The sequence below is a fragment of the Canis lupus genome, chromosome 24 (assembly GCF_011100685.1).
Source record: "Canis lupus familiaris isolate Mischka breed German Shepherd chromosome 24, alternate assembly UU_Cfam_GSD_1.0, whole genome shotgun sequence".
NCBI classification, from domain to species: Eukaryota; Metazoa; Chordata; class Mammalia; order Carnivora; family Canidae; genus Canis; species Canis lupus.
Window position 1 is genome coordinate 5,207,675 of NC_049245.1, and position 26,124 is coordinate 5,233,798.

At 42.6% G+C, this 26,124-nt stretch overlaps 2 protein-coding genes across 12 annotated transcripts in view; one reads left to right on the forward strand and one right to left on the reverse strand.

Annotated features, from left to right (window-relative positions):
* The window catches only part of DZANK1 (double zinc ribbon and ankyrin repeat domains 1), a 111,061-nt gene extending 89,759 nt beyond the window's left edge, over positions 1-21,302 (forward strand). Inside the window, exon 25 of the mRNA XM_038571492.1 lies at positions 21,275-21,302. Within this exon, the coding sequence (XP_038427420.1) occupies positions 21,275-21,287 (13 nt within the window). The 3' untranslated portion in view covers positions 21,288-21,302. The remainder of the gene's footprint in view (positions 1-21,274) is intronic.
* Positions 984-26,107, reverse strand: ZNF133 (zinc finger protein 133). 11 transcript variants are annotated; one of them, XM_038571511.1, is made up of 7 exons: positions 25,682-26,102; positions 24,324-24,436; positions 12,021-12,095; positions 10,433-11,336; positions 4,789-4,915; positions 4,555-4,650; positions 984-2,911 (listed from the first exon to the last, which is right to left on the reverse strand). In XM_038571511.1, the coding sequence occupies exons 5-7, from the start codon at positions 4,907-4,909 to the stop codon at positions 1,164-1,166; spliced, it is 1,965 nt and encodes a 654-aa protein (XP_038427439.1). In that variant the 5' UTR covers positions 4,910-4,915; positions 10,433-11,336; positions 12,021-12,095; positions 24,324-24,436; positions 25,682-26,102; the 3' UTR covers positions 984-1,163. The 11 variants fall into 11 exon arrangements, with proteins under 11 accessions (XP_038427439.1, XP_038427438.1, XP_038427437.1 ...); XM_038571510.1 differs by having other exon boundaries at positions 10,433-11,448; XM_038571509.1 differs by lacking the exon at positions 10,433-11,336 and having other exon boundaries at positions 984-2,908; positions 25,682-26,106.
* Positions 26,108-26,124: the final 17 nt, after the last annotated feature.

Consider the following 26,124-nt stretch of genomic DNA (forward strand, 5'->3'; position numbering starts at 1 on the left):
TGTAGTTGAGTGTCTAGGAGCTATACATTTAAATCTTAAGTCTTAAAAAAGGCTTACAGCTGCATCCTTGGGATGGTCTTTACCTTAAAGATCATTTGTTTTGAGCAAAACCACTTTGGACTGGAACACAGTGGAAGTATGGTTAGGAATTTTTAAATATGGCTAAATACCTTTAATCTTACCATTCGAGAACTGCTGAGGGTGTGTGGCTAAGGGACCTTGGACCAGTTCTTGGATGGCTGGCATGGGGCTTGGACCTGGGCCAGAGTGCTGGGGAGCATGACTATAAGTTCTAAACTCTGGTATTCCAGGACTGATTTGGAAGTGTGGGTTCAAGAGTCTTCTCCTTGTTATTGGAGGACTGAGGAGAACATGCGGTTAAAGGTCATTATATTATTGGAGTGCCAGTAAGGTGGTATGGCCAGGGGTGGTTAGAGATCATCCATGTTCTTGGTGGTCTGATATGAACATAACTGGAGACCCCAGGCTCTGAGATGCAAGAATTGATTGGCCACAGCTGAAAGACCAGACCTGGGGACTGGAGGGCTGGGGACAATGTACTGTTGAAGGGGCTCCATGATGGGAGGACCAGGGACTACATAAAACCTGAGAAAAATCATTTAAGGTGGTTAGGGGATGATTCAGCAAAGGCAACATTTGAAAGTCAGAAGGAGAGAAACAAGAAAGGGAGCTGTGACAGAAGTCACGAGAAGGGTGTAGTTGCAGATCAAAGTGGGCTGGCTAGAGGAAGCCATGATTTTTGGAAGACACTTGGAAGATTCCCCCCCTCACCTGAAATCCCTGAATATAGTTCCTCAATGTTCCCCCTATACCAAGGACCAGATTTTCTAGTAAATGTTCTAGTGACTTAGTTCTTGTCTTCCAAGGAATTGAATTCTTGTGGAATAGTGGACTTAGGAGCTACCTGTACCATTCCTTGTTCTCTATCTTTACAGACGAGTGAATGAGGTATGCAGTCAAGGTTACAGATATGTAAAGAAGCAATCAATGTTTATTAGAACAAAAGGCCATAAAATATGAAGACTTAAGTGTGGAGAAAGCTAAGTCAAATGTCCTTTGACCACTTATGGAGTGTACTTCTTACCCCATTTCATCAAAGTATAACAATTTTGATGATTCAGTCCACACTACCATCTTCGCTTTCAAAGAGAGTGTAAGAGGTCAGAAGACTGCCCTGCACAGGCCTCAGGGTCAGGCGGGAGTGGCAGTTTGTAGTGGACAGATTTCATCCTCCTGTGTCTGCTGAGATGGGACTTGTGGCTGAAGCCTTTGTCGCACATCTTGCACACATAAGGCTTCTCCCCCTGGTGTGTCATCTGATGTAAGAGGAGGTGTGACTTCTGGATAAAGTCTTGGCCACACTCTCGGCACACACAAGGTTTCTCTTCTGAATGTACCCGTTTATGTATGATTAAAGCTGACTTGTTGCTGAATCCTAGGCCACACTGCCTGCACATGTAAGGCTTCTCCCTTGAGTGCTTCCTCTTGTGCCTGATGAGACCTGCCTGGTGACTGAATCCCCGCCCACACTCTCTGCACACGTACGGCTTTTCCCCTGAGTGTGTCCTCTGGTGTGCAACGAGGTTTGACTTCTGGCTGAAGCCTCGCCCGCACTCCTCACACACCATGGGCTTTTCCCCTGAGTGTGTCCTCTGGTGTCTGATGAGGTTTGACTGCTGGCTGAAGCCTCGCCCACAATCCTTGCACACAATGGGCTTGTCCCCTGAGTGAATGTTCTGGTGCCTGTTGAGGTGTGACTTCAGACTAAAGCCGCGCCCACACACCCCGCACACATAAGGCTTCTCCCCGGTGTGTGTCCGCCTGTGTGAGATGAGGGTTGAATTCTGGCTAAAGCTGTGCCCACACACTCCACACACATAAGGCTTCTCTTTGGAGTGTGTCCTCTGGTGGTTGACAAGGGTCGTCCTCTGCCTAAAGCAGCGCCCACACTCTTTGCAGGCGTAAGGCTTCTCCCCGGAGTGTGTTCTCTGGTGTGAGATGAGGTTCGACCGGTCACTGAAGCCTAGTCCACAATCATTGCACACGATGGTCTTTTCCTCCAAGTGTGTCCTCTGGTGTCTAACGACAGCAGACTTCTGGCTAAAGCCTTTCCCACACTCCCGGCACACGTAGGGCTTCTCCCCCGAGTGTGTCCTCCGGTGTATGATGAGGTTTGACTTCTGACTAAAGCCTCGCCCGCACTCACTGCACATGTATGGCTTCTCACCCGAGTGGGTCCTCTCATGGATGATGAGCGTGGACTTGCGGTTGAATCCTCGGCCGCACTCCCTACACACAATCGGCTTCTCCCCCGAGTGGGCCTTCTGGTGCCTGGCGAGGCTCTTCTTCAGACTGAAGCCCTTCTCACACACGCCACACACATATGGCTTCTCCCCGGAGTGAATCCTCTGGTGACTGAGCAGGTTTGTCATCTTGCTGAAGCCCAGGCCACACTCTCTACAGTTGACCGTTCCAAATCCTAAAACTTCTATCCTCTTCAACAGTCGGTCGGCCTCCTCAGGGTTCCCTGTCGGAACGGGGCTAGACCCTATTTCCATGCCTCTGACGCCACTCCGAGAGCTGGCTGGCTGCCTTTGGGGTGGCCTAGAGAATGCTCCCGAAGTCCTTTTCTTTGTCTTGCCAAACAAAGGCTTGGCAACTTCTCTCTCTTGACCTTCCGCTTTATCACTCCAGGGCTCTGGATCAGAGGCATGTTGCTGCTGCTTCTGGGCCCCTGGGCACGGATCCCCTGGGTCAACATGAGTTTCTGCACACAGGCATGCGAAGACCCAGGGTGGGTGATTACACAGCATGTGTTGCGTGTGGCGTTTCTGACTGGAAAAATCCGAAGGGCAGAGAGGACAGAGGTGGAGTTCTGGCTTTGGTTCTGCTGCAGAGAGAAAAGCCAGGAGTCAGAGCAGAGACTCGGTGGGGCAGCCCCAGCAATTCTGCCTCGTGGGCTATGAGGCTTGATTCCCTGCTCTTCAAAATGCTTCCAACTTGAGAACTACCCAGTCAAGGCTTCCTTTAAATGATGTACTTTTCCAGCCTCTTCCATTATGGCCTAGAAAACCCACCCTCCAGCCTCTCCCATGCAGCCAGCTTTATGATCATCACAGGCAATTTCGGCTCTTTCAAATAGGGCCACTAAGCAACAGTCCTCCTCAGCTCCCGCGACTGTCTCCTAGCCAGCACCCACACAATGGAGACCGTGTCCACAACTATTTTCTCTGACTGACAGAGATCTGATCACAGGACCTGTATAGAAATGTCAGGTCTTTCCCTATTTCCCACTGAGGACAAAGGGACAGATGGAGAGAGCACTCACTCAGAATGGAGAACCCCCAGTGTAGGAAGCAGCATAAAAATGGTTAGAGATGGTCTGTGAGATGCCTGGAGTTCCTCCACTCACTAACAAATATTTATTGGAGGATTACTTTGTGCTAGAATTTCTAAGAGGCCACAGGTAATGGACAACACAAGCACTGTCTAGTCGCCCAAAGATGGTCCCTCCTGGTACCCCTGACCAGTTTAAACCCTGTTAATCTTCATAATTAATCTAAATAAAAATCTCCCCAGAAATCAGTATAGAAGCAAAAATTTCTTCTTATAGTACCTCATATGTAGAAGATGTTAACACTGCGTGTATAGTTTTATCATAGCTGGTTCTAGTCTTCAGAAGGCCAGAAACAACCAAACAATTTGAGAAACCAGGTAGTCATTGTACTGGACCAACCTCAACACAATTTTCTTGATTAATGAACTGAGCTTTTAAAAACCAACTGTATTCACATCTAAATTCTAGCATTTGGTTCTGAATGTTACTGTATTTGGAGATGGGGCCTTTAAAGAGGTAATTAAGTTAAACCTTAATTAAGAAGTAATTAAGATTAAAAGGGGTCATAAGGGTAGAGCCCTCATCCGATGTGACTACTGTCCTTATAAGAGGCAGAGACAGCAAGGATGTGCACACACGAAGGAAAAGCCATGTGAGGACATAAAGAGAAGGCGGCCATCTGCAAGCTTCTTTCTGTAGCTCACTGGGTTTTTTCTTACATTCTTGCTCAATCCTTTTAAAAAACAGTAACAGAAAGAAGCCCATGAGGGGTACCTGGGTGGCTCAGTCAGTTAAGCAGCTGCCTTTGGCTCAGGTTATGATCTCAGGGTCCTGGGAGTCTGTATCTCCCTCTGCCTCTCCCCCACCACCTGGCTGGTGCCCCCCCTTAAATAAATAAAATATTTTAAAAAAGGAAAAAACAGAAAGATGCCCGTGGATGTGGAAGAAAACTGAGTGAAGTAAAGAGGGCAAACATAGTGGGAGGAAGAAAGAGAGATGAGAGATACCAGGACAGCCCTGCTCTCAGGTGAGGATGAAGGTCTAGAAGGGAGGCCACACCAGGCAACGCAAATACAGCACAGGAGGTCAGGAGAAGCAGGAAAGCCGCCCTCTCCAGCACCTGGGCAATGCCTCCTGTCTCCCACCGTGCGCTGCCTGCAGTTCTGTGCTCCGTCTGCCCCACACTCCCCACTCACCTGGACAGAGGGCTGGTGAGCATTTCCCCTCCTCTCTCCAGCTTTCCTTCCCTTGCTCCAGCTGGGTGATAAGTTTTGGCTTAGAAAATGGAATTCCTGCTCACAGGAAAAGAAAACAAGGTGGCTATAGGTGAGGGGCACAGAGGCCAACTCAGAAAGCAAGATGGCTGCTTCAAGCATAGCCTCAAATGCCCAGCAGCAAGAATGTGAGTCCTCAAGGATTCTAGGGCTTACCCAGTGAGACCAGGTTGCTGTAGTTCTCCAGCATCACCTCCCTGTACAGGGATCTCTGAGCAGGGCTCAGCAGCATCCACTCTTCCTGGCTGAAATTCACAGCCACATCTCTGAATGCCATGTGTGCCTGGAACAGAAAACACAGCCCTGCTCACCGAGGAGCCAGCCTTGCCCATGATTCAGGCTGAGGGAAAGGAAGAGGCCGCCCTGCAGGAGGCTTGGCGAGCTAGCAAGATTCTGTCCTCAGGGTGCCTGGGTGGCTCGGTTGGTTAAGCATCCAACTCTTGACTTTGGCTCAGGTCATGATCTCAAGATTGTGGATCGAGCCCTGTGTTGGGCTCCATGCTTATTGAGAAGACTGTCTCTCCCTCTTCTTCTGCCCTTCCCCCCATTCATGCATACCACCCCCCTCTCAAATAAATCAATAAATCTTAGGAGTGCCTGGGTGGGCTCAATTGGTTGAACATCTGACTCTTGACCAGGTCATAATCTTGGGGTCATGGGATTGAGCCCTGCTCAGACTCTGCTGGGCGTGGATCCTGCTTCGGATTCTCTTTCCCCTTCCCTTGCTGCTCCTCACACTCACATGCTCTCTATCTCTCAAAAAAAAAAAAAAAAAAAAAAAAAAAAAAATTCTGCCTTTGATTATGACCTTGATACCATGTTTTTCAAAACCTCTGAAACTCTGTTGCTATCCAGCCAACAGCTGTGAATCTTGAATCTACATTTAAGATCTTCGGTGGGTTGCGTGGAGAATATATGCAAAAAAGAGTCCCTAGGGGCACCTGGTTGGTTCAGTCGGTTACTTGTCTGCCTTTGGCTCAGGACATGGTCCTAGGGTCCTGGGATTGAGCCCTGTGTCGTGTTTGGCTCCCTGCTCAGTGGGGAGTCTGCTTCTCCCTCTGCCCCTTCCCCTGCTTGTGCTCTCTCACTCTCCCTTGCTCTCTCTCTCCAAAAAATAAAAATAAAATCTTAAAAACAAACAAAAAAAGAGTCCCTAACTTTCAGGAACTTTAAACTTAGAAGAGGGACTCCTGGGTGGCTCAGCAGTTGAGTGTCTGTCTTTGGCTCAGGGCATGATCCCAGAGTTCCAGGAAGAGGTCCCACATCAGGTTCCCTGTGAGGCCCCTGCTTCTCCTTCTGCTTATGTCTCTGCCTTCTCTCTGTGTCTTTCATGAATAAATAAATAAAATCTTAAAACCTAGAAGAGCAAACAACATATAATAATTAAAAGTAAAAGCATAACAGACTTCAAATTTTAAGAATTTAAAAGATCAAATAATATTACCAATCATCTTAGTATTGAGCATCTGAATGACTAAAGTGCACACAATTTAGTAACAGCACAGGCTAACCTATAATTCAGTCCTTTCCCTAGATGCCATGGTCCCTTGGCCTCCTTGGATCTGAGAGACATAAGTGGGCAGTGGTGAAGAGCATGGTCTTGGGCGTACTTCCTGGTTTGGGGCCCACCTCTGTGGTCAATTAGTGAAATATAGATAACAGTATATTAAATGTATGGCCCTACACTGTGGATGCTCAGGGTGCACCTTCGTGGCCACTCAACCTACAAATTCATCGCTATATTCATTCTCATCCCCCCATCCAGTTTTACTCATCTCCTTAACTCTATTTCAAAATGGAGGACATGGGAAATACAGACATCAGGAAAAGGGTCCTGAGGCAGACCCAGGAACTTTTATCCTAAAGGATGGGCAAGAGAAGAGGGAAGTGTTAGGTATTCCAGATGAAGCATGTGGGGAGCAGAGAAGACGACGCTGTGAGCAAAGAAGAGAGGATGCTGTAATGCAGACAGGGAGGACAACCCGGGAGGAATAAAAGGTAGAATACAGAAGAGGTAGAATGTATAAAAGGTGGAATGTATAAGAGGTGGAATGAATAAAAGGTAGAATATAGAAGAGGAATGTAGCAGCCTACAGATTTTTAATCTGTATTGTAGAATATATATGATAAATATTTTACTATTTTTACCATTTTAGGTATACATTTCAGTAACATTAAGTTCATTCACACTGTTGTACACCCATTACCATTGTATCTCCAGGACTTGTTCATCATCCAACACTGAGTCTGTAACCATTAAATAATAACCCTTCCTCCTCTCAAACCCAGGGAACCACCACTTTAGTTTCCATCTCTATGTATGTGCTTATTCTACATACTGCAAATAAGTAGACTTATACAATATCTGTCCTTTTGTGTCTGGCTAATTTCACTCCTGTAGAAGCATGAACTCAGAATTTCCTCCCTTTTCAAGACTAAAAAATATTCAGTTTTATATTTATGTATATATAAATATATATTTTCATTTTCATATATTTATATATCCATTGATGGACATTTGGTTTGGTTTGTATTCACCTTTTAATGACTGAATAATACTCTTCACAAATTGGTGTATAATGAGTCCCTGCTTTCAATTCTCTGGGGTATATACCCAGAAGTAGAATTACAAGAGCAAATAGCAAAGTCATATTCATTTTTTTCAGGAATCACTGTGCTCCACAGCAACTGCATCATTTTACAACAACACTAGCAATGCAGAAGTATTCTAATTTCTCCATATCCATCCTCACCAACACTCATTGCTGGTTTTGTTTGTAATAAGCCATCTGATGGGTGTAAAGTGGCATCTCATTGTGGACTTAATTTGCATTTCCCCAATGATGAGTGATGATGATCATCTTTTCACATGCTTATCTGCTATTTATATAACTTCTTTGCAAAAATATCTATTCAAGTTCTTTTCTTTACCCATTCTTGAATTAGGGTGTTTGTATTTTTGTTGGGTTGAGTTCTTTATATATTCTGAATATTAATCACTTACCAGTGATTTGCAAATATATTTGCACAAAAGTCATAAATTTTGATGAAGACCAATTTAGCTATTTTTTCTTTTGTTGTTGAGCTTTTGGTGTAATATCCAAGAAATCATCACTAAATCCAATTTCATGAAGTTTCCCCTAAGAAACTGTTTTTTCCTAAGAGTTTTATAGTTTTAGTTCCTACTTGTTTAGGTTTTTAATCCATTTTGAGTTCATTTTTGTATATGGCATGAGGTCCAACTACATTCTTTTGCATGTAGGCATACAGGTTCCCAGCACTGTCTATTAAATAGACTGTCCTTTCCACCACTGAATAGTCTTGGTACTCTTGTCCAAAATCATTTTGACCATATACATGCAAGTTTATTTCTGGGCTCTCTGTTCTAGTCTGTCAGTCTGTAATTCCATCTCTATCCCAGTACCACACAGCTTGGATGACTATAGCTTTGTAGTAAATTTTGAAATCAAGACCTATGAGCCCTCCATATTTGTTCCTTTTCAAGACTGTTTTGGCTATTTAGAATCCCTTGAGGTTTCATATGAATTTTGGGATCAAGTTTTCTATTTCTGGAAAAAAAAAAAAAGCCATTGGGATACCAGGACCCCAGGATCACGCCCTGAGCCAAAGGAAGACACTCAACCACTAAGCCACCCAGATGCCCCCAATTTAGATGTCTTTTTTTAAAAAAAAATTCTTGCCTACTTACTCTGGCTAGAACTTCTAGTACTGTGTTTGACAGCAGTGGCAGAAGTCGGCATCTTTGTCATATTTGATCTTACAGAAAAAGCCTTTAATCTCTTACCATGGAGTATGTTAGCTGTGAGGTTTTCACAAATGACCTTTATTATGTTGAAGCAGTTTTCTTCTATTCCTAGTTTATTGAGTGTTTTTATCATAAAAGAGTGATGGATTTTATCAAGTACTTTCTGTATCAGTTGAGATGGTCACAGGGGTTTTGCCCTTCATCTGTTAATGCGGTATATTCATTGATGTTTACATGCTGACCCATCCTAGCAGTCTAGGACTAAACCCCACTTGGTGGGATTCTTTTAGTATGCTGTATAATTCTATGCAAAGTATAGAATTTTTTTACTAGTGTAGAAAAGCATATAATTCTTTTAATATGCTGAATTTGGTTTGCTAATATTATGTTGAGAATTTTTGCACCTGTTTTCACAAGGGATATTGGCCTGTAATTTTCTCTACTGCCTTTTTCTGGTTTTGGTATCAAGGTGATGCTGGCTTCACAGAATTAGCTAGGCAGTATTCCTTCTTCAAGTTGGGGTGGGGGGTGGCAGTGATATTTGAGAATTGGTGTTTTTCTTTAAATGCATAAAATTCACCAGTGAAGGTGATGGTTCAGGGTGGTTCTTTGCTGGGAGCTTTTGATTACTGATTCAAGGCCCTTGCTGGTCTATCAATTTCTATTTCTTAATGATTCTGTTCTGAGGTTTTTTTATTTTTTTTTTTTAATTTTTTTTTTTTTATGATAGTCACACACAAAGAGAGAGAGGCAGAGACACAGGCAGAGGGAGAAGCAGGCTCCATGCACCGGGAGCCCGACGTGGGATTCGATCCCGGGTCTCCAGGATCGTGCCCTGGGCCAAAGGCAGGCGCCAAACTGCTGCGCCACCCAGGGATCCCTTTTTTTTTGTATCTAAGAAGCTGTCCATTTCATCAAGGCCATCCCACTTGTTGGGGTATAATAGTTTATAATAGTCTTGTATAAACCCCCTTATTTCTGTAGAATCAGTAATAATGCCCCACCTGCACTTCTGATTTTAGCAATCTGAGACTTTTTGTTTTCTCAGTCAAGTTAGCTAAAAGTTATGTCAATTTTGGTAGGCTTTTCAATCTTTTTTTTTTTTAATTTTTATTTATTTATGATAGTCACACACAGGGAGAGAGAGAGAGAGAGAGAGAGAGAGAGAGAGAGAGAGAGAGAGGCAGAGACATAGGCGGAGGGAGAAGCAGGCTCCATGCACCAGGAGCCCGACGTGGGATTCAATCCCGGGTCTCCAGGATCGCGCCCTGGGCCAAAGGCGGGCGCCAAACCGCTGCGCCACCCAGGGATCCCTTGGTAGGCTTTTCAAAGAACCAGTTTCTGGTTTTATTGATTTTCTCTATTATTTTTCTATTCTCTATTTAACTCTGTTCTAATCTTGACTATTTCCTTCCTCTGCTACCCTGAGTTTAGTGTGTTCTTTTTCTAGATTCTTAAGTGGTAAAACTGTTATTGCCTGAGATATTTTTCCTTTTTTTTTTTTTTTTCTTTTTTTAGAGATTGAGGGAGGGAGAAAAAGAGAGGGGCAGGGGGAGGGGCAGAGGGAGAGGGTAAGAGAGAATCTTAAGCAGACTGCATGCCCAGCATGGAGTCTGACATGGGGTTCAATCTCAGAACCCTGAGATCACAACCAGAGTTGAAATCAAGAATTGGACACTTTAACTGACTGAGCCACTCCAGCACCCCTTCATATCCATTTGTATACATTCTGTATCTATTTTCATTAGAATTATCACAGTGATTAAATTTAACATCCTAAAGTTAAAACACCCTAATTTGAATTGATATCAGCTTAACTTCAATAGCATGCACAATTCTTTTCTTATGTGCTCCATCCTAATCTCCTGTCAGTTATTAAAATCATAAAATTACACCTCTATGGCCTGTGTCCAAAAATATAGACTCATAATTGTGTTTTCTTTAAGGCATTAGTCTCTAAAATCATGTGGAAAACAAAAAATGTGTAAACCAAAGTAACAATAACACTAGCTTACATAATTGCTAATTATTTACCTTTACTGTAGAACTTTATCTCTTCATACATCATCAACTAACCGTCTAGTATCCTTTCATTGCAACCTGAAAGCCTTCCATTAGCATTTCTTGCAAGGTAAGTCTGGTGGCTGCAAACTGTATCACCTTTTCTTTTTCTGGGAATGTCTTGATTTCTCCCTTACTTTTGAAGTTTTGCTGGATATAGAATTCCTAGTTGACAGTTTTTTCTTTCAGCACTGAATATATCAATGCATTGTCTTCTGGCTTCCACAGTTCCTGATTAGAAATCTGCTGATAGATTTTAAAGGACCCTTTGTATGTGACAAGTTGCTTCTCTCTTGATACTTTTGAGATTCTCTGTTGCCTTTGGCTTTCAAGGGTTTGGTTACACTGTATTGTGGTGTGAGTCTCTTTGACAATTTATCCTACTTGGAGTTTGTTGAGCTTCTTAGTTGCTTTTTATATCTTCTGTCTCTATTTCTATGTTGTCCTAATATAATTTTCTCAATTTTGTTCATGTCTTCCTTTAGGTCAGAGAATCTTGAAGACATCTGTTTTAAAGTCTTTGTCTAGTAAGTCCCACCATCTGGCCTTTATTGGGGATAGTTTTCTATTGATTTTTTCCCCTCTGAATGGACTCTATTGTCCTTTTTCTTTGTATGCTTCATGACTTTTTGTGGAAGACTGGATATCTGAATCTTATAATATGGCAACATTCGCATTCAGATTCCCAGGTATCTACTGGGTGGTTTTAAACTTGTGGTAGGCTGTCTCTGCTGGGATTCAGCCTGAGGTATAAACTTAGGGTTTTCTCAGGTCTTTCTTATGCTTTTCTGATCCTGTGCCTTTCCATGGGCATGCATGGTAACTTTCTAAATCCCCTGCAAGTGCAATCGTTTTGGATGTTCTAGTCTTGAAATGTCTGATGAAAAAGATGAAAAAGGAAAAAAATAAAGGGGAATAAACTTCCAAGGATCTGGTTCTTTAAAGCTCCTACTTCAGCCAGTGGGGGTTGTAATAATGGTGCCCCATTTCTGTAATCAGAAGAAGCAATCAGGAATCAGAATGCAGATCCTCGACATTTGGAGGACAAGGTCCTTACTGCCCACTCTGGCCTCTGCAAGCTGTGTGCAAACTGCTTCAGGAACATATGTATGGCTTTCTGCCATGGGGGTGGGGGTGGGTGCACTAAAAGCTGAAACTCGCTGTTCCAAACCTTCCCTTGGAAGCTGCAAGCATTCAACTAGACTCCAGAGTTCCAAAATAGTTATATCAGACAGATTTTACCAGTACAATTGTTGTCTAGGTGGGGAGACAGATTTCTGGTGCTTCCTACTTTATTATTTTCCATGATGTCACTCTCAGCTTGTAAAAGTTTTAAAGCTGAACAAAGGAATGTAGCCTGTATCCTGTCCTGTAGAACTATGCATTATTCACAGTTAGCCACTTGGTGAGTGACTTACATTATGGGTGGAACAGGCTTCAGGTAAGGTTAGTCATGCCTCTAGGACTAATGCTAGACTCTGTCAAGGACCAACAAGGCAGTCAGGATAAGAGAATGTGTCTATCCTGAGATAGCCAGTGTGGAAATACAGAAGACACTCACCATTACCCTGGCTTTCCGGGACCCTGTGGCCATTTTTCCTGGTATCCCTAAAGAAGGATATCTCAGAAGGCAGATCTGGGTAAGGAAAACAGAAATGAAAGGGTGTCAGGTGGGAATGCTTGCCCCATGAATGAGGCAGGGCCTGCCTCAATTGGGGGAAGGGTGGCATGCTGAGGAATGTTAACAGTCTAAGTCTCAACTAGGGCCCTGGAAGAAGGTCCAGGAAGCCAGACCTTCAGCAGGTTCGGTTCCACACTCTCCTGATCACAACAAATTAAATGTAAAAGAGCATTTTTGAGGCCATTTACTTGGCAATAGATGATGTTAAATGCTGCACTATGAATCTGAGGGGTTGTGCAAATGGTATTCTGGTTGTTTTTTTTTAAAGAAATACATATTGAAGTATTTATGGATGGAAATGATTAAAAACATTTCAGAAAAAATGAGATAAAAACATGAAACAAGATTGCAACACGGTGATGACTGTTAAAACTTAGACTTTATTATACTATTCCTGCTTCTTTTGAACATGTCTAGAATTCTCCCATTAAAAATTATTTTAAAATTCTTAACCAGCAAAAAAACTTATGCAACATGATAAATAAGAAGCATTAAATCAAGATTATATACATAAGGATGGTCATTATACTACTGTCTCCTTTACATTTGAGATTTTTCATTAAAAAAGTAAAATGTGGGATGCCTGGGTGGTTCAGCAGTTGAGTGCCTCCCTTCAGCTCAGGGCATGATCCTGGAGTCCCAGGATTGAGTCCCACATCAGGCTCCCTGCATGGAGCTTGCTTCTCTCTGCCTGTGTCTCTGCCTCTCTCTCTCGGTGTCTCTCATGAATAAATAAATAAAATCTTAAAAAAAAAAAATACAATTTTTCACTGGAGAGCCAGGACAGAAAAAAAATAAAAAAATTAAAAAACTAAAACACTGTGTTGAGAACAAAACTAGTGGAACCCAGAGCAATAACCAAGGACAGAAATTGGCAAGAATGAATTATCAATTTTAAAATAATAAATTATGACAAAGATTAGACAAATAAATATTATGACTTAGATGAAGTGACAGGAAAGAAATGAAATGGCAAATCATAAGGGAAATCAAAGAACATTTTTCAAGAAATTTATTTCTGTGGTTTAATTTAATTCTATTTAATTATACATGCAATTAGCATCTCTGTTAGTGTTGGAAAGAACCCTGAATAGTCTGAAGATTATAAAGGAAAAGGTTTAGTTCTCTTTCTGGACTCTGCCCCAGGACCACACCTGTGTAACTACTGTTAACTATTTTGTGAGTGCTCTTTGATTTATCATTTTGTCTCTTCATTTTCATCTGTATTTGGGTACATGTGCAAACAATGTTACCTTCCTATAAATAAAAACCATTTGTATTATTCTTTGTTTTTTAAGATTTTATTTATTTATTCATGAGAGACACAGAGAGCGAGGCAAAGACACAGGTAGAGGGAGAAGCAGGCTCCCCGCTAGGAACCCAATGTAGGACTCAATCGCAGACCCTAGGATCATGCCCTGAGCCAAAGGCAGATGCTGAACCGCTGAGGCACCCAGGTGTCCCCCATCTGTATTGTTCTAATTTAGGTGCATTTGTGTACACCAGTACTCACAGCCTAACTCTGTTCTTTTTAAGAATTGTTATACTGTGTCCATCAGCAGACCACGTTTTCTTTTCTTTTCTTTTTTTTTTTTTTTTTTTATTTATGATAGTCACAGAGAGAGAGAGAGAGAGAGAGAGGCAGAGACTCAGGCAGAGGGAGAAGCAGGCTCCATGCACTGGGAGCCCGACGTGGGATTCGATCCGGGGTCTCCAGGATCGCGCCCTGGGCCAAAGGCAGGCGCCAAACCGCTGCGCCACCCAGGGATCCCGACCACGTTTTCTTTAACAAAGTATTCTTCTGTCAATGGATAGACTGTGGTGTTTATCACCAAAAGGTTATAAGCAATACTTTTTTGCAAACATGTCAGTCCTTCTGTATAAGTGCTAAAGGAGTGGAATTTCTGGACATAAAACTGAACATACGCTTACACCACCAAACTGCCCCCCAAAGGCTGACCAATTCATAATCCTGATGACCACATATAGTACACCCCTTTCCACACTTTCTATAATACTTGATTCATCCAGGAGATTCCTCAACTAAGGCTTACCATATGCAAGAGCTTGGGGAATTCTAGAGCTATAAGCTCTTTGTGAGGAATCTACTGGAAGATGACTATTAAACTTGGTAGGACAGGACAGGGGAAAGCAGGTAAAGGACTGATGGTAAGTATTTAATGTATATAACTGTAGACCTAGCACTATGTGGTGGAGAAGAATGGGGAAGAAAAATATATACTTATGGTATGCCTATGTGTCCTGATAAAGTAGAAATGCCACTAAAATGGGAGGAGAAACAGGGAAGGAGAAAGTAGAAAAAGTTTACTGAATGTTGCATTAAGTGGTAGAGGGAAAAACACAAAGTCACAGAATTTCTAAAAATAATAATGAAACACTGTGGATGTGTGACATTCATTTAAAACAGTGAGGTGAGGGGATCCCTGGGTGGCTCAGCAGTTTAGCACCTGCCTTCGGCCCAGAGCGTAATCCTGGGGTCCCGGGATCAAGTCATGCATTGGGCTCCCTGCATGGAGCCTGCTTCTCCCTCTGCCTGTGTCTTTGCCTCCCTCTCTCTCACGAATAAATAAAAGCTTAAAAAAAAAAAAAAAAGTGAGGTGAGGAAAATGGATAGCTTTAGATATTTTAATAAAGATAACAGAAATTAGTTAACATAAAAAATTGTAATAAGTCCTAATTTTTTAAAAAATTAGTGAAATAAACACAGCTATCTTAAGAAATGAGAAAGCATTAATATTCAAAATAAGAAATCACAAAGGGGAAATGCCAGTTTCTTGAATTATCAATGTATTGGGTTTAAAAAAACAACTAATTGTTTTCACTTGCCTTCTACTCCAGAAAGTAGGAAAAAAACAAAAATTGAGAAAAAGAGAAGAAAGTGTCCTTTTAAAAGAACAAGAAACAATAAATTAAAAACCAGAAGCATTAGATTCTCATTCTGAGAACAGCTTATATCAAACTATCCCTCTTCCGAATAACTATACATCTTGATCAAAATATAAAAAACAACTATTTGAAGATACTGCAACCAGAAGCAGCATTAGAGGGTGTACAACCCTTGAAAGAAGGGACACATACTGTATTGAACATGGTTTTCATCTGAGGGCAGTCCCCAGTCCGTGTGGCACATGAGGAATAGATCCAAAGTCTGTGGCTTCCAGACTTCCTGGAAACTGTATGGCAGAATCCTAGAAAAGCAGCAGCAACTATGCATGGAGCCTCAGGGCTACACACAAGCACCGCCTAAAGGTGGCTGAATACATGAGGCAAGAGAACAAAAAGTTCAGGTGGCTAACAACCAACGAAGGTGAAAGGAGTTGCGCAGGTTTCTGCTACTGTTCACAGGTAAGCCTGAGTGTATAGCTTGAGTCCAATCAAGTAAAAGATTGCTAAATACCTCAGATAAGCTCCTACTGAAACACAGGTTACACAAAACATACATCCTTTCAGCATACCTAGAGAATACTCTAACTTCAAGTTACCTGTGAATAAATCACCTATTAAAAAACAAAAGGGCAAAAAAAATGTTTTTTAAAGCATAAAGCACTAAACCAGTGAGCTGTCTCCTATATTTCCTACATGAAGCCATCAGAGAGTAGAACAGCTCCGGGTTAAAACTACATGAAAGAGAGAAGAGAGGCACCACTAGTGTGGATTTAAAGTTGGTGGAAAACAACCATCAGAAAAGAAAGGTTACCATTCATGAGAAAATGCTGAAAAGGCATACCGATAGGTCAGAGCACTTACCACAGGGAAGGGACTTAAAGGGCAGGCAGAAGGGCAGGCAGAACAAGCACAGGAAGTCTTGGAGAGGGAAAGCTCCAGAGGGAAAGGTGGGATTACAAGGAAAAGGTGCCTCTTGGAAACTCCAAGGTAAAGGGAAAAATAAGCAAGGAAGAAATAAAGGGTCCTGCAAAACAGAAGAGAATTTAAAAAAAGAACACACAATCTCTCTTCCTCCTGCAATCCAACAAAGAAAGCAACTAGTTACACTAACAGAACAGGTTCCCTGACCTAGGAAATGTCAACAACACAGAATTCGACAGTTGTTTACAGAAATGCAGATGTGTAGTCATCCTCTATAAAAAACCAAAACAGAAAACAGAAAATGAGAATCCAAAGTTCGGCTAAAGAAAATTCTACACCAAAAAAAAAAAAAAAAAAAAAAAAAAAAAAACCAAAAAAACTACACCACCTCCCTTCTCCCCCAAAAAAGGAAAAGAGAAAAAACGATGACAGAAAAAAAGCCGTAACAAAACACTACGTAACAAAACACTACAAGCTGAATTCAAATATTTGAGCATATCCTCAAATATTTGAGCATATGAGAAATCACCCAGAATCAAAAATTCGAATTTGTAACATTTTATACATTTGAGGAAATGAATAGACTTAAACCTATTGTGATCATCATTTCTCAATACATACATATATCAAATCATTATGTTGCACATCTTAAACTAATACAATGTTACATGTCAACTATATTTCAACAACTCTGGAAACAAAATTCAAAAGCAAAGAACAAGTGCAGCCAGGGTGGCTCAGCGGTTTAGCGCCGCCTTCAGCCCAGGGTGTGATCCTGGAGACCCAGGATTGAATCTGGTTCCCTGCATGGAGCCTGCTTCTCCCTCTCTCTGTGTCTCTCATGAATAAATAAATTAAAAAAAAAAAAAAAAAAGGCAAAGAACAAATGGGCAAAAAAATAACATGAGTGTTAACTGAATTTCAGAAAGAAATGAAACTAAGTTACCAGACAGCAAAGAATAGATTGAAAACAGGATGGGCATTGAAGTGTAGCAGGAAAACCACTTAAGAGAATAAAAATGAAATAAAGAACAGGCTAGAGAAAAAGTGGTTGAAATGGAAATCAGACCAAAAAAAAAAAAAAAAAAAGGAATATCACCCACGTAATTGTAGTTTCTGATAAAACCCAAAAAGGGAAACAATATTTAAAACTATAGTCCAGGGGAATCCCTGGATGGCTAGGCGGTTTGGCACCTGCCTTCAGCCCAGGGCGTGATCCTGGAGTCCTGGGATCGAGTCCTGAATCCGGCTCCCTGTGTGGAGTCTGCTTCTCCCTCTGCCTGTGTCTCTGCCTCTCTCTCTCTGTGTCTCTCATGAATAAATAAATAAAATCTAAAAAAACCAAAAAAACAAAAAAACAACTATAGCCCAAGAAAACTTCAAAAATAGATGACCTGAACCTAAATTATGAAAAGACCTACAGAGTACCAGGGAAGTTTACTCACAACCACCAACTTCAAGATATCTACTAGAAAAGCTATCAGGCCTTTAAGAACAAGTGATCTAGGCAAAAAATATATCAGACTTCTATCAGAATTATCAAAATCATCATTCAACCCTGATGTAATGCTCAGAATGTAAAATGGTGAAGCCACTATGGATAACAGCATAGTGGTTGCTCTAAAAATTAAAAATAGAATTATAATCTCCCAACTCCACTTCTTATCTCCCAACTCCACTTCTGGGTATATTACAAAAGAATTGAAAGAAGGGACTGGACAGATATTTGTACAGTTATGTTTACAGCAGTATTCATAACACCTAAAACATGGAAACAACTTAACCATACATCAACAAATGAATAGATAAACAAAAATCACATACACACACACGGATATAAAAAGGAAATTCTGATACATGGTACAACATAGATTAACCTTGAAGACACTAGGCTAAGTGAGATAAATCAGACACAAAAAGACAAATATTGTATGATTCCACTTACATGAGGTACTTAGGGTAATCAAATTCACAAGGACAGAAGTAGAAGGATGGTTGAAAGGGGACTCAGGGGAAGGGGAAATAGAAAGTTATTGTTTAATGGGTATAGGGCTTCAGTTTGGAAAGATGAAAAAAGTTCTGGAGATGGAGAGTGCAGTGGTTGTACAACAATGTGAACATCCTTAATGCTGAACTATACACTTAAAATGGTAAATTTTGTGTTATATATATTTTATCCCATTAAAAAAAAGTATGAAAAAAATAGTCATTCAAAGCAAGGCGACAATGGAGCTACATTTACAAGAAACTTAAAGGAAAGGCATTATGAGCCAAAGATTTCATATTCATCCAAGGGATCCTTCAAGTAAGGTTTACACAGGCAAGAGCTTGGGGAGTTCCAGAGCCATAAGCTCTTTGTGAGGAATCTACTGGAAGATAATATTAAAACATAGTTAAGACAGGACAGGGTAAATCAGGTAAAGGACTGATAGTGAGGGGTACCTGGGTGGCTCGGTCAATTAGGCATCTGCCTTCAACTCAGGTCATGATCCCAAGATCGTGGGATCCAGCCCTGCTGGGAGCCTGCTTCTCCCTCTCATCCTTGCTCATGCACTCTCTGCACTCTCTCGCTATCTCTGTCTCTCTCTCAGATAAATAAATAATCTTAAAAAAAAAAAAAAAAGAACTGATGGTGAGTATTTAGTATACGTAACTGTAGATCTAGCACTACATGGTGGGTAAGAATGGGGAAGAAAAATATATACTAATGGTATATGGCTATGTGTCCTGAGAAAGTAGAAATGCCACTAAAACGGGAGGAGAGACAAGGGAAAGGGAAAGTAGAAAAAGTTTACTGAATGTTGGATTAGGTGGAAGTTAGAGGGAAAACACAAATGAATTTCTAAAATTCACAGAATTTCTAAAAACAAAACATTCTAGATGTGTGGGATTCATTTAAAACAGTGAAGTATGGGAAATGTATAGTTTTAAATATTTTAATAAAAATAAAAGCAGAAATTAATAAACAGAAAAGTATATTAAGTGAAATCCTAATTTCTTCTCTCTCTCTCTCTTTTTTAAAGATTTTATTTATTTATTCATGAGAGACACAGAGAAAGAGGCAGAGACAGAGGGAGAGGCAGGCTCCTCGCACAGAGCCCAATGTGGGACTTGATCCTGGAACCGGGATCACGCCCTGAGCCAAAGGCAGACACCCAACCACTGAGCCACCCAGGCGCCCCTGAAATCCTAATTTCTGCAAAAAAAAATTGGTGAAACATGGCTAACTTAAGAGAAAGCATAAATACTGAAAATAAGAAACAAAGGGGAAATAACTACTGAATCACAAGAATATATTTTTTAAAAAGTTATATGAGTATTTTTCAGACCTCTATAAAAAAATTTATATACCTACATGAAATGCATGACTTCTAAGGAAATATAACTGACCTTAGGTGGTAACAGGGAATTCTACCAAACTTTCAAGCCAGATAATCCCAATGCTCTAAGTACTATTCCAGAACCCTGAAAAATGAAGGGAACTTCCTTATTCTTTTTAGAAAGCAACTCTAATGTTGAGACCTAAACTTGACGGCAGTTCAAAAAAATGAAAATTAAAGATCATTATCACTTGTGAATATTGAAGCAAAATTCTAGAAATATCAGTTAAGAGACTCCAACACAACCATAAGAAAATATTTCACCAAGACAATTTCTGGGATTCCCAGAAATTCAATATTGGTGTGACATTAGGAAATCCATTACTATAACACACCATATTAATCAACAAATCTAAGGAGGAAAACCAAGTGTTTTTATACATGCTGAAATATTCTTTTTTTTTTCATGCTGAAATATTCTTTAACAAAACTCAACACTCATTCCTTACTTTAAAAAAAACTCTCCAGCAGCCCGGGTGGTGCAGCGGTTTGGTGCCGCCTGCAGCCTGGGGTGTGATCCTGGAGACACGGGATCGAGTCCCACATCAGGCTCCCTGCATGGAGCCTGCTTCTCCCTCTGCCTCTCTCTCTCTCTCTGTCTCTATGAATAAATAAATAAAATCTTTAAAAAAAAAAAAACTCTCAAGAATATAAGATTGATGGATTCTTAAAAACATTTTATTCATTTTTATTTTTTTTAAAGATTTTATTTACATATTCATGAGAGACACAGAGAGAGAGAGAGAGAGAGAGAGAGAGGCAGAGACATAGGCAGAGGGAGGGTCCACTCAATCCCGGGACTCCAGGATCATGCCCTGGGCTGAAGGCAGGTGCCAAACCGCTGAGCCACCCAGGGATCCCCAAAACTTTTTATTTTGAACTAATTTTAGGCTTACAGAGAAGTTTGAAAAATATCAATTCTCATATAACCTTTACCCAGCTTTCTCTAATGTTAACATCTTAGGAAACCATAGAACAATGATCAAAACCAAGAAATTAGCATTGACTAAAGCACAGTCCTTAATCAAATGTTGTCAGTTTTTCCACTAATGTGGAAAATGTGTCTTTCATGAACTTGACACTTCTGAAGAAGAGCCCTCAATTTTGGGTTTGTCAGATGTTTTTTTCATGATCAGAGGGAGATAAGTTCATTTTTGGCTAGATTACCTCTTAAGTGATGTCATGTCCTTTTCAGTGCACTGCATCAAGGGGCTAATGATATTGATACGTCTCATTACTGATGATATTAAGCTTGATATTGATCACTTGGTTATGGCAATGTCTGCTGGGTTCTTAAAATTAATAAATATCTTGGGAGAGATAGATACTTTGAGATTATACAAATACCTTGTTTCTCTTCAAACTTCCACTCACTAATGTTAGCATGTGTTGGTGGGATGTGTCCATGCCTGGTATTACTGTGGTATTTAACCAAAAGATGTTCTATTTCCCTTTTTAATTCTAAATTCAGGGATGCCTGGGTGGCTCAACAGTTGAGTGTATGCCTTTGGCCCAGGGCGTGATCCTGGGATCTGGGATTGAGTCCCTGATCAGGCTCTTTGCAGGGAGCCTGCTTCTCCCTCACCCTATGTCTCTGCCTCTCTCTTTCGCTGTGTCTCTCATGAATAAATAAATAATTTTTTTAAAAAATTCTAAGTTCATTAATTATTCTATAAGAGTTGTTCCTTCTCCCTCATTTTTAATTTATTCAGTTATTTATTTATTTCTATCAGTATGGATTCATATCTTATTCTATGTGTTATAATAGAGTATCATTACTATTTTGCTGTTCAAACTATTCCAGCTTCAAACATTGGGAGCTTGTTCTGGTTGGCCTTTTCCTGCTTTAGCCAATAAATGTGGTACAAGTGACACTGTGTCAGTTACAGATTTAAATCTTTTTTTTTTTTTTTTTTTTTTTTACAGATTTAAATCTTAAGAAGACTAGAAAGCTTATGTTCTAGGGAGGCCCAGGATACCATGTAAAAAGTTCAGCTCCTCTGCTGGAAAGACCATGCAGAGGCAGAGGCCCTGATGCTATATGGAGAGTGAGGCCCAGCTGTCCCAGCTGACCCCAGCCTTCCAGCCATCCTAGAAAGGGCCAAATACATGTGGGAACCACCTCTGATGTTCCAATCCAAACAAGTCTCCAAGGGACTGTGGCCACAGCCAGATCTATAACTCACACAGAGCAGAAGAACCACAAAGCTGATCCTAGTAAACCCAAAGAATTGTGAGAAATTATAACATGCTGATTCTCCTAAGCCACTAAGTTTTGGGGTGGTTTGTGGTGCAGCAATCAATAATCAGAACCCTTCCAGACATGCTATGCCTTCTCCCTCTGCAACTTTCTTAATGACAGAGGTACCTTCCCTCCCACCCACATGCCTATTCCAGCACCAGGACTACTTCCCCACTTGCCACAGCAAGCCCATTACCAAGATTGATTGATTCTACTTCTGAGAACTCTCTCAACTCCTCCCCACTTCCACACCAGCTAGGGGAGGAGGACAATGGCCACAGTCTCTCCTGGCAGGGTCTGCAGACCCTCTCCCGACATCACAGTCAGCCTCATCCATTCCTCCCAGAATTAGCTCTAGATACGTACAGTTGGATCACTCATTCATTCAGTAAAGTATTTATTAAGCTTCTCCTACATGATAGGTACTAGTTTAGACAATGGGGATACAAAAGTGAACAAAAACAAAAAAAAATCTACCCTCATTGACACACAAATCCAAAGAAGGAAGACGGGCATATCAAATTTAATGAATAAAACACACAGTACATCAGGAAGTGATGAGTGAGATGAAGACCAATATGGCAGAGAAGAAGAAAAGTAACAGAGGTGGAGTTTTGGAATTTTATTTATTTATTTATTTATTTATTTATTTATTTATTTATCTATTTATCTGGGGGCAGGGAATGGGGGAGTCTGGTTAGGCATGGTCTCTCTGAAAAGGTGACATCTGAAGCATGTGAAGGAGTGAGCCAAGTGGGTAGTTCTGAAAAGAGACAGTTCACTATGGCTGGTATGCTGAGCATCACAGGCAAGACCCAGTGCATGGTCAAGGTACAGAGTTCACTGTGGCTGGTGTGCTGTGCTTGAGACCAAGTGGGAGAGAGAAAGTTTGAGTGTAAACATTGGGGGAGATCATACTCAGCCCTGTAGGATAATGGTTTTTTACTTTGTCTGAGATAAGCAGCAACTAGAAGGTTTTGAGTAAATGCATGACATTATTTGACTGACATTTTAAAGGATCTCTTTGGTTACTATAGTGACTAATATACTTTAGGGGGACGAGGGAAGATGCAAAGAGATCATGCAAGAGCTATGATCATCCAGGTGAGCCAGGTGAGATGGTGGTAATCTAGGCCACAGTGGAAGCAGTGGAGGTTGGAGATGGTTAAAGTCCAGATTTGCTTAGTGGGGATGGAGTATAAGAGCAAGAAAGAGTTAAGAATGACTCCAAGGTTTTGAGCTTGAGCAATCTGAAGGAAGAAGGAGATATCATGTCACTGCTCCCTATTGGAGCTAAACTCCCTGAAAGAGTGGTCTATACTCCACTGGGATGGAGCAATTTGGGGGAGGCGATCAGATTCTGTTATTGGACACATTAGGTTTGGGATGCCAAAGACATATCCAAGAAGAAATTCGATGTAGACAGCAGGAGACTGGAAGCTGGGGTGAAAGGCATAGATCTAGGCTGAACCTAAAAGAGATGGCATTTAACGCTTGGAGATGGGGGACGCCTGGGTGGCTCAGTGGTTGAGCTTCTGCCTTTGGCCCAGGGCGTGATCCTGGAGTCCCAGGATCGAGTCCCACATCGGGCTCCCTGCATGGAGCCTGCTTCTCTCTCTGCCTATGTCTCTGCCTCTCATTCTCTCCCTCTCTCTCTCTCTGTGTGTCTCTCTCATGAATAAATAAAATCCTTGGGAAAAAATTTCAAAAAAAAAAAAAAAAAGGCCTGGAGAGGAGTCAGGGCCACCAAGGAGACAGTGTAGCTGGAGAAGATGAGAAGTCCAAGAACCAGGGTCTTCCACAGTGGGGGTTTGGGAGAAGAGAAGCTGGCAAGAGGGACAGGAGGAGTGGCCTACAAGGTAGGAGGAAAACCTGGAAACCAGGAGCAACCACGTGAAAGGATATTTTAAGGAGAAGAAGTACACAACTATGTAAAATGTTGCTGAGAACTGACTGTGACATTTGCCACAGACAGGATGGACAACCTTGATGAGAATGTTTTTCAGTAGGTAGAGCTGAAAAGGCTTCATTGGGATATTTAAGAGATGAAGGAAGGATAGACATAGAGACAGCAGCAGAGGCAATTATTTCAAGCTTAGCTCTGATGGAAATGAAAGATGCAGAGCCATAGCTAGAGGGGGAAATCATGTCACTGCCTTGTTCCCTCCTGTCCTCAGATCAAGGCCACACTCACTAATTTGTCATTTTTGGCTCATTCCAACAATGCCCAACCCAAGCCTCTCCAATCAGAACCTCCCCTGCCTCCCCCCACCCCCCTGACGGAACTTCCCTTCCAGCCAGCAAGGACAACAAGTGCCTTCACACTACATCACCTGCTTAATCTAACCAGGTGCCAGGTATTGTTAGTGACTCAAGAGGAGAAGGATGAGGTGCCCAATCCTCAAAGAACTACGTGACAGTTGGACAGTCATAATGTAGCCTGAGAGTCAAGAGTCCTGATAGTGTCAAGTGTTCCGCTGCTGACAAGGACAGACTGGAAGTACTCTCTGGGGAAATCCAGGAATGCTCTGCAGTGGGATCACATCTGAGCTCAATCAATGGGGTTTATATACTAAAGCAGAAAGGCATGGAGAAATTGAAGGGATTACGAATGAGGACACAAGGTCTGAAGAATAGTCCCTGTGAAAATTGTCACTCTTACAACAGGCCTTGTTTCCTGGGGATGGGACCCTGTAGGGCACAAGGTGTCAAAGTTGTGCAAAAGAAACTCACCGTGGTTCGGCATGCAAACAGGAAAGGGGTCCCCACCTGAAGCTGGACTGTCAGGAGCCCAAGAGTCCTCTCTTTGCCCACCGGGCAGTCCTAGATGGGCAGGTAGGCAGGGGCTACAGAGGGCAGATTAAGGACAAAAATGGTTCAGAAGAGTTACTGGAAACCCTCACACTCCAGCAGGGTAGGGCCTCCTCTTCCTCAAAGAAATGGACCTATCACAGAAGAAAAGACTGTGGGCAGCTTGCTGGGAACAGAGCCTGCCCTGACATGCCACTGACCCTGAGCATGAGCAGGGCAGAGCAAAGCAGATCCTCTCTCACCTTTGTTTTTAATAAGAATCAGGCACTGAGGATACACCAGCCACTGTATGAGTTTCACCTAACTCTCCTCAACCAATGAAGTACAATTTATTATCTTCATTTTACAGATGGGAAAATTGAGACACAGGTCAGTCTCTTGCCCAAGGTGGCAGAGCTATAACATGACTGAGCCTAGATGAATCAGGCTGTAGGGGCCATATGCCTAACCAGTAAGGGGAATCTCTTAGGACCAATCTTGATTCTTCTCATTAAGTGTACCCACTATGAGAAGAATCAAGATTGGTCCTAAGGTGATGAGCACGGAGTTTGAGTGATGAGTTTATGGAGTTCTATCTACTTCTGGCTGTTTGAAATTTCTCTGTAATACAAAGTTAAAATGGACCCTAAAATTCCAAAGCCTGTTCACACCAGGCCTGTGGGAATCTGTGATTCTAGTGGTCGGCGAGGATCCTCGGGACCTTTGAAAAACTTGCCCAGGGGACCCTAACCCGACCTCTTCCCCCGAGGCCGGAACCCAAGGGCGACCAGCCAGACCGAGAGCCTAGGATCGCGCCAAAATGGCCACTCCACACCCAGTGAAGGCAGGCACGTCTGCCAAGCCAGCCGCCTGCCGCCCCGCCTCGGCAGGGCGGAGGGGTGGCTGCACCCGAAAAACATCCACCCACCGAAACCCAGGACACCTGGCCCCGGCACCTGGCAAATATCGGCCCCCAAAGCCTACTTACTGAACTCCTCGCAAACCCGGGTGGTTGTGACATGAACGACCACTCTCCCAACATCGCGATTTCGGCCAAGGCCGAACCTGTCTCCACTCGCAGGAACCCTTGGACGGAAGGCCCAAGCCCAGCACCCAGCACCACCCGGCTTCGCGGCTGAGCTCTACCCACGGTCCTCGGGGATGCGCGCCCACACCCCCCAAAATAAGACATCCGGGAGAGCACGGCCTGAGCCACGACGGCGTGTCCCCACCGCTACCTCCTCTCCCCGCCATCTGCACCGTCCCAGCCTCAGCCCATACACCAGCCTTTTAGGACCTACCTTGCCGCGCGCCAGGAAGGGATGGCACGGTTGCCGCAAGGGTCCCGCAGGAGGCTCACTCACCAGCTCCACCAAAGAACAAGGGGTCACTCCAGCCACCAGCTGGGGACCTACTTCTGTAGGTTGCCGGGACTACACTACCCAGCATCCTCGGCGTGGCGCCGGGACTACCCCTCCCAGGATGCTCCACGCAACCACACGCGCCCTGACCGCCCACAACAGCCATTGGCCTTCCAGGGAGCTGTGTCTAGGTAACGTGCCCCGATCACTAAAGAACTACCACCGCGGCACCTGGATCCGGTATTGTTTCTTAAAACCACGTTCGCAAAACACGTAGAGGGTCCCAGGTGAAGCTTCTCGCCCTGACGTGCCCGCTTCTCTGACGCCTCCGCCTCGGAGACTACACTTCCCAGTGACCCCTGCAGTGACTTCCGCATCCGGTG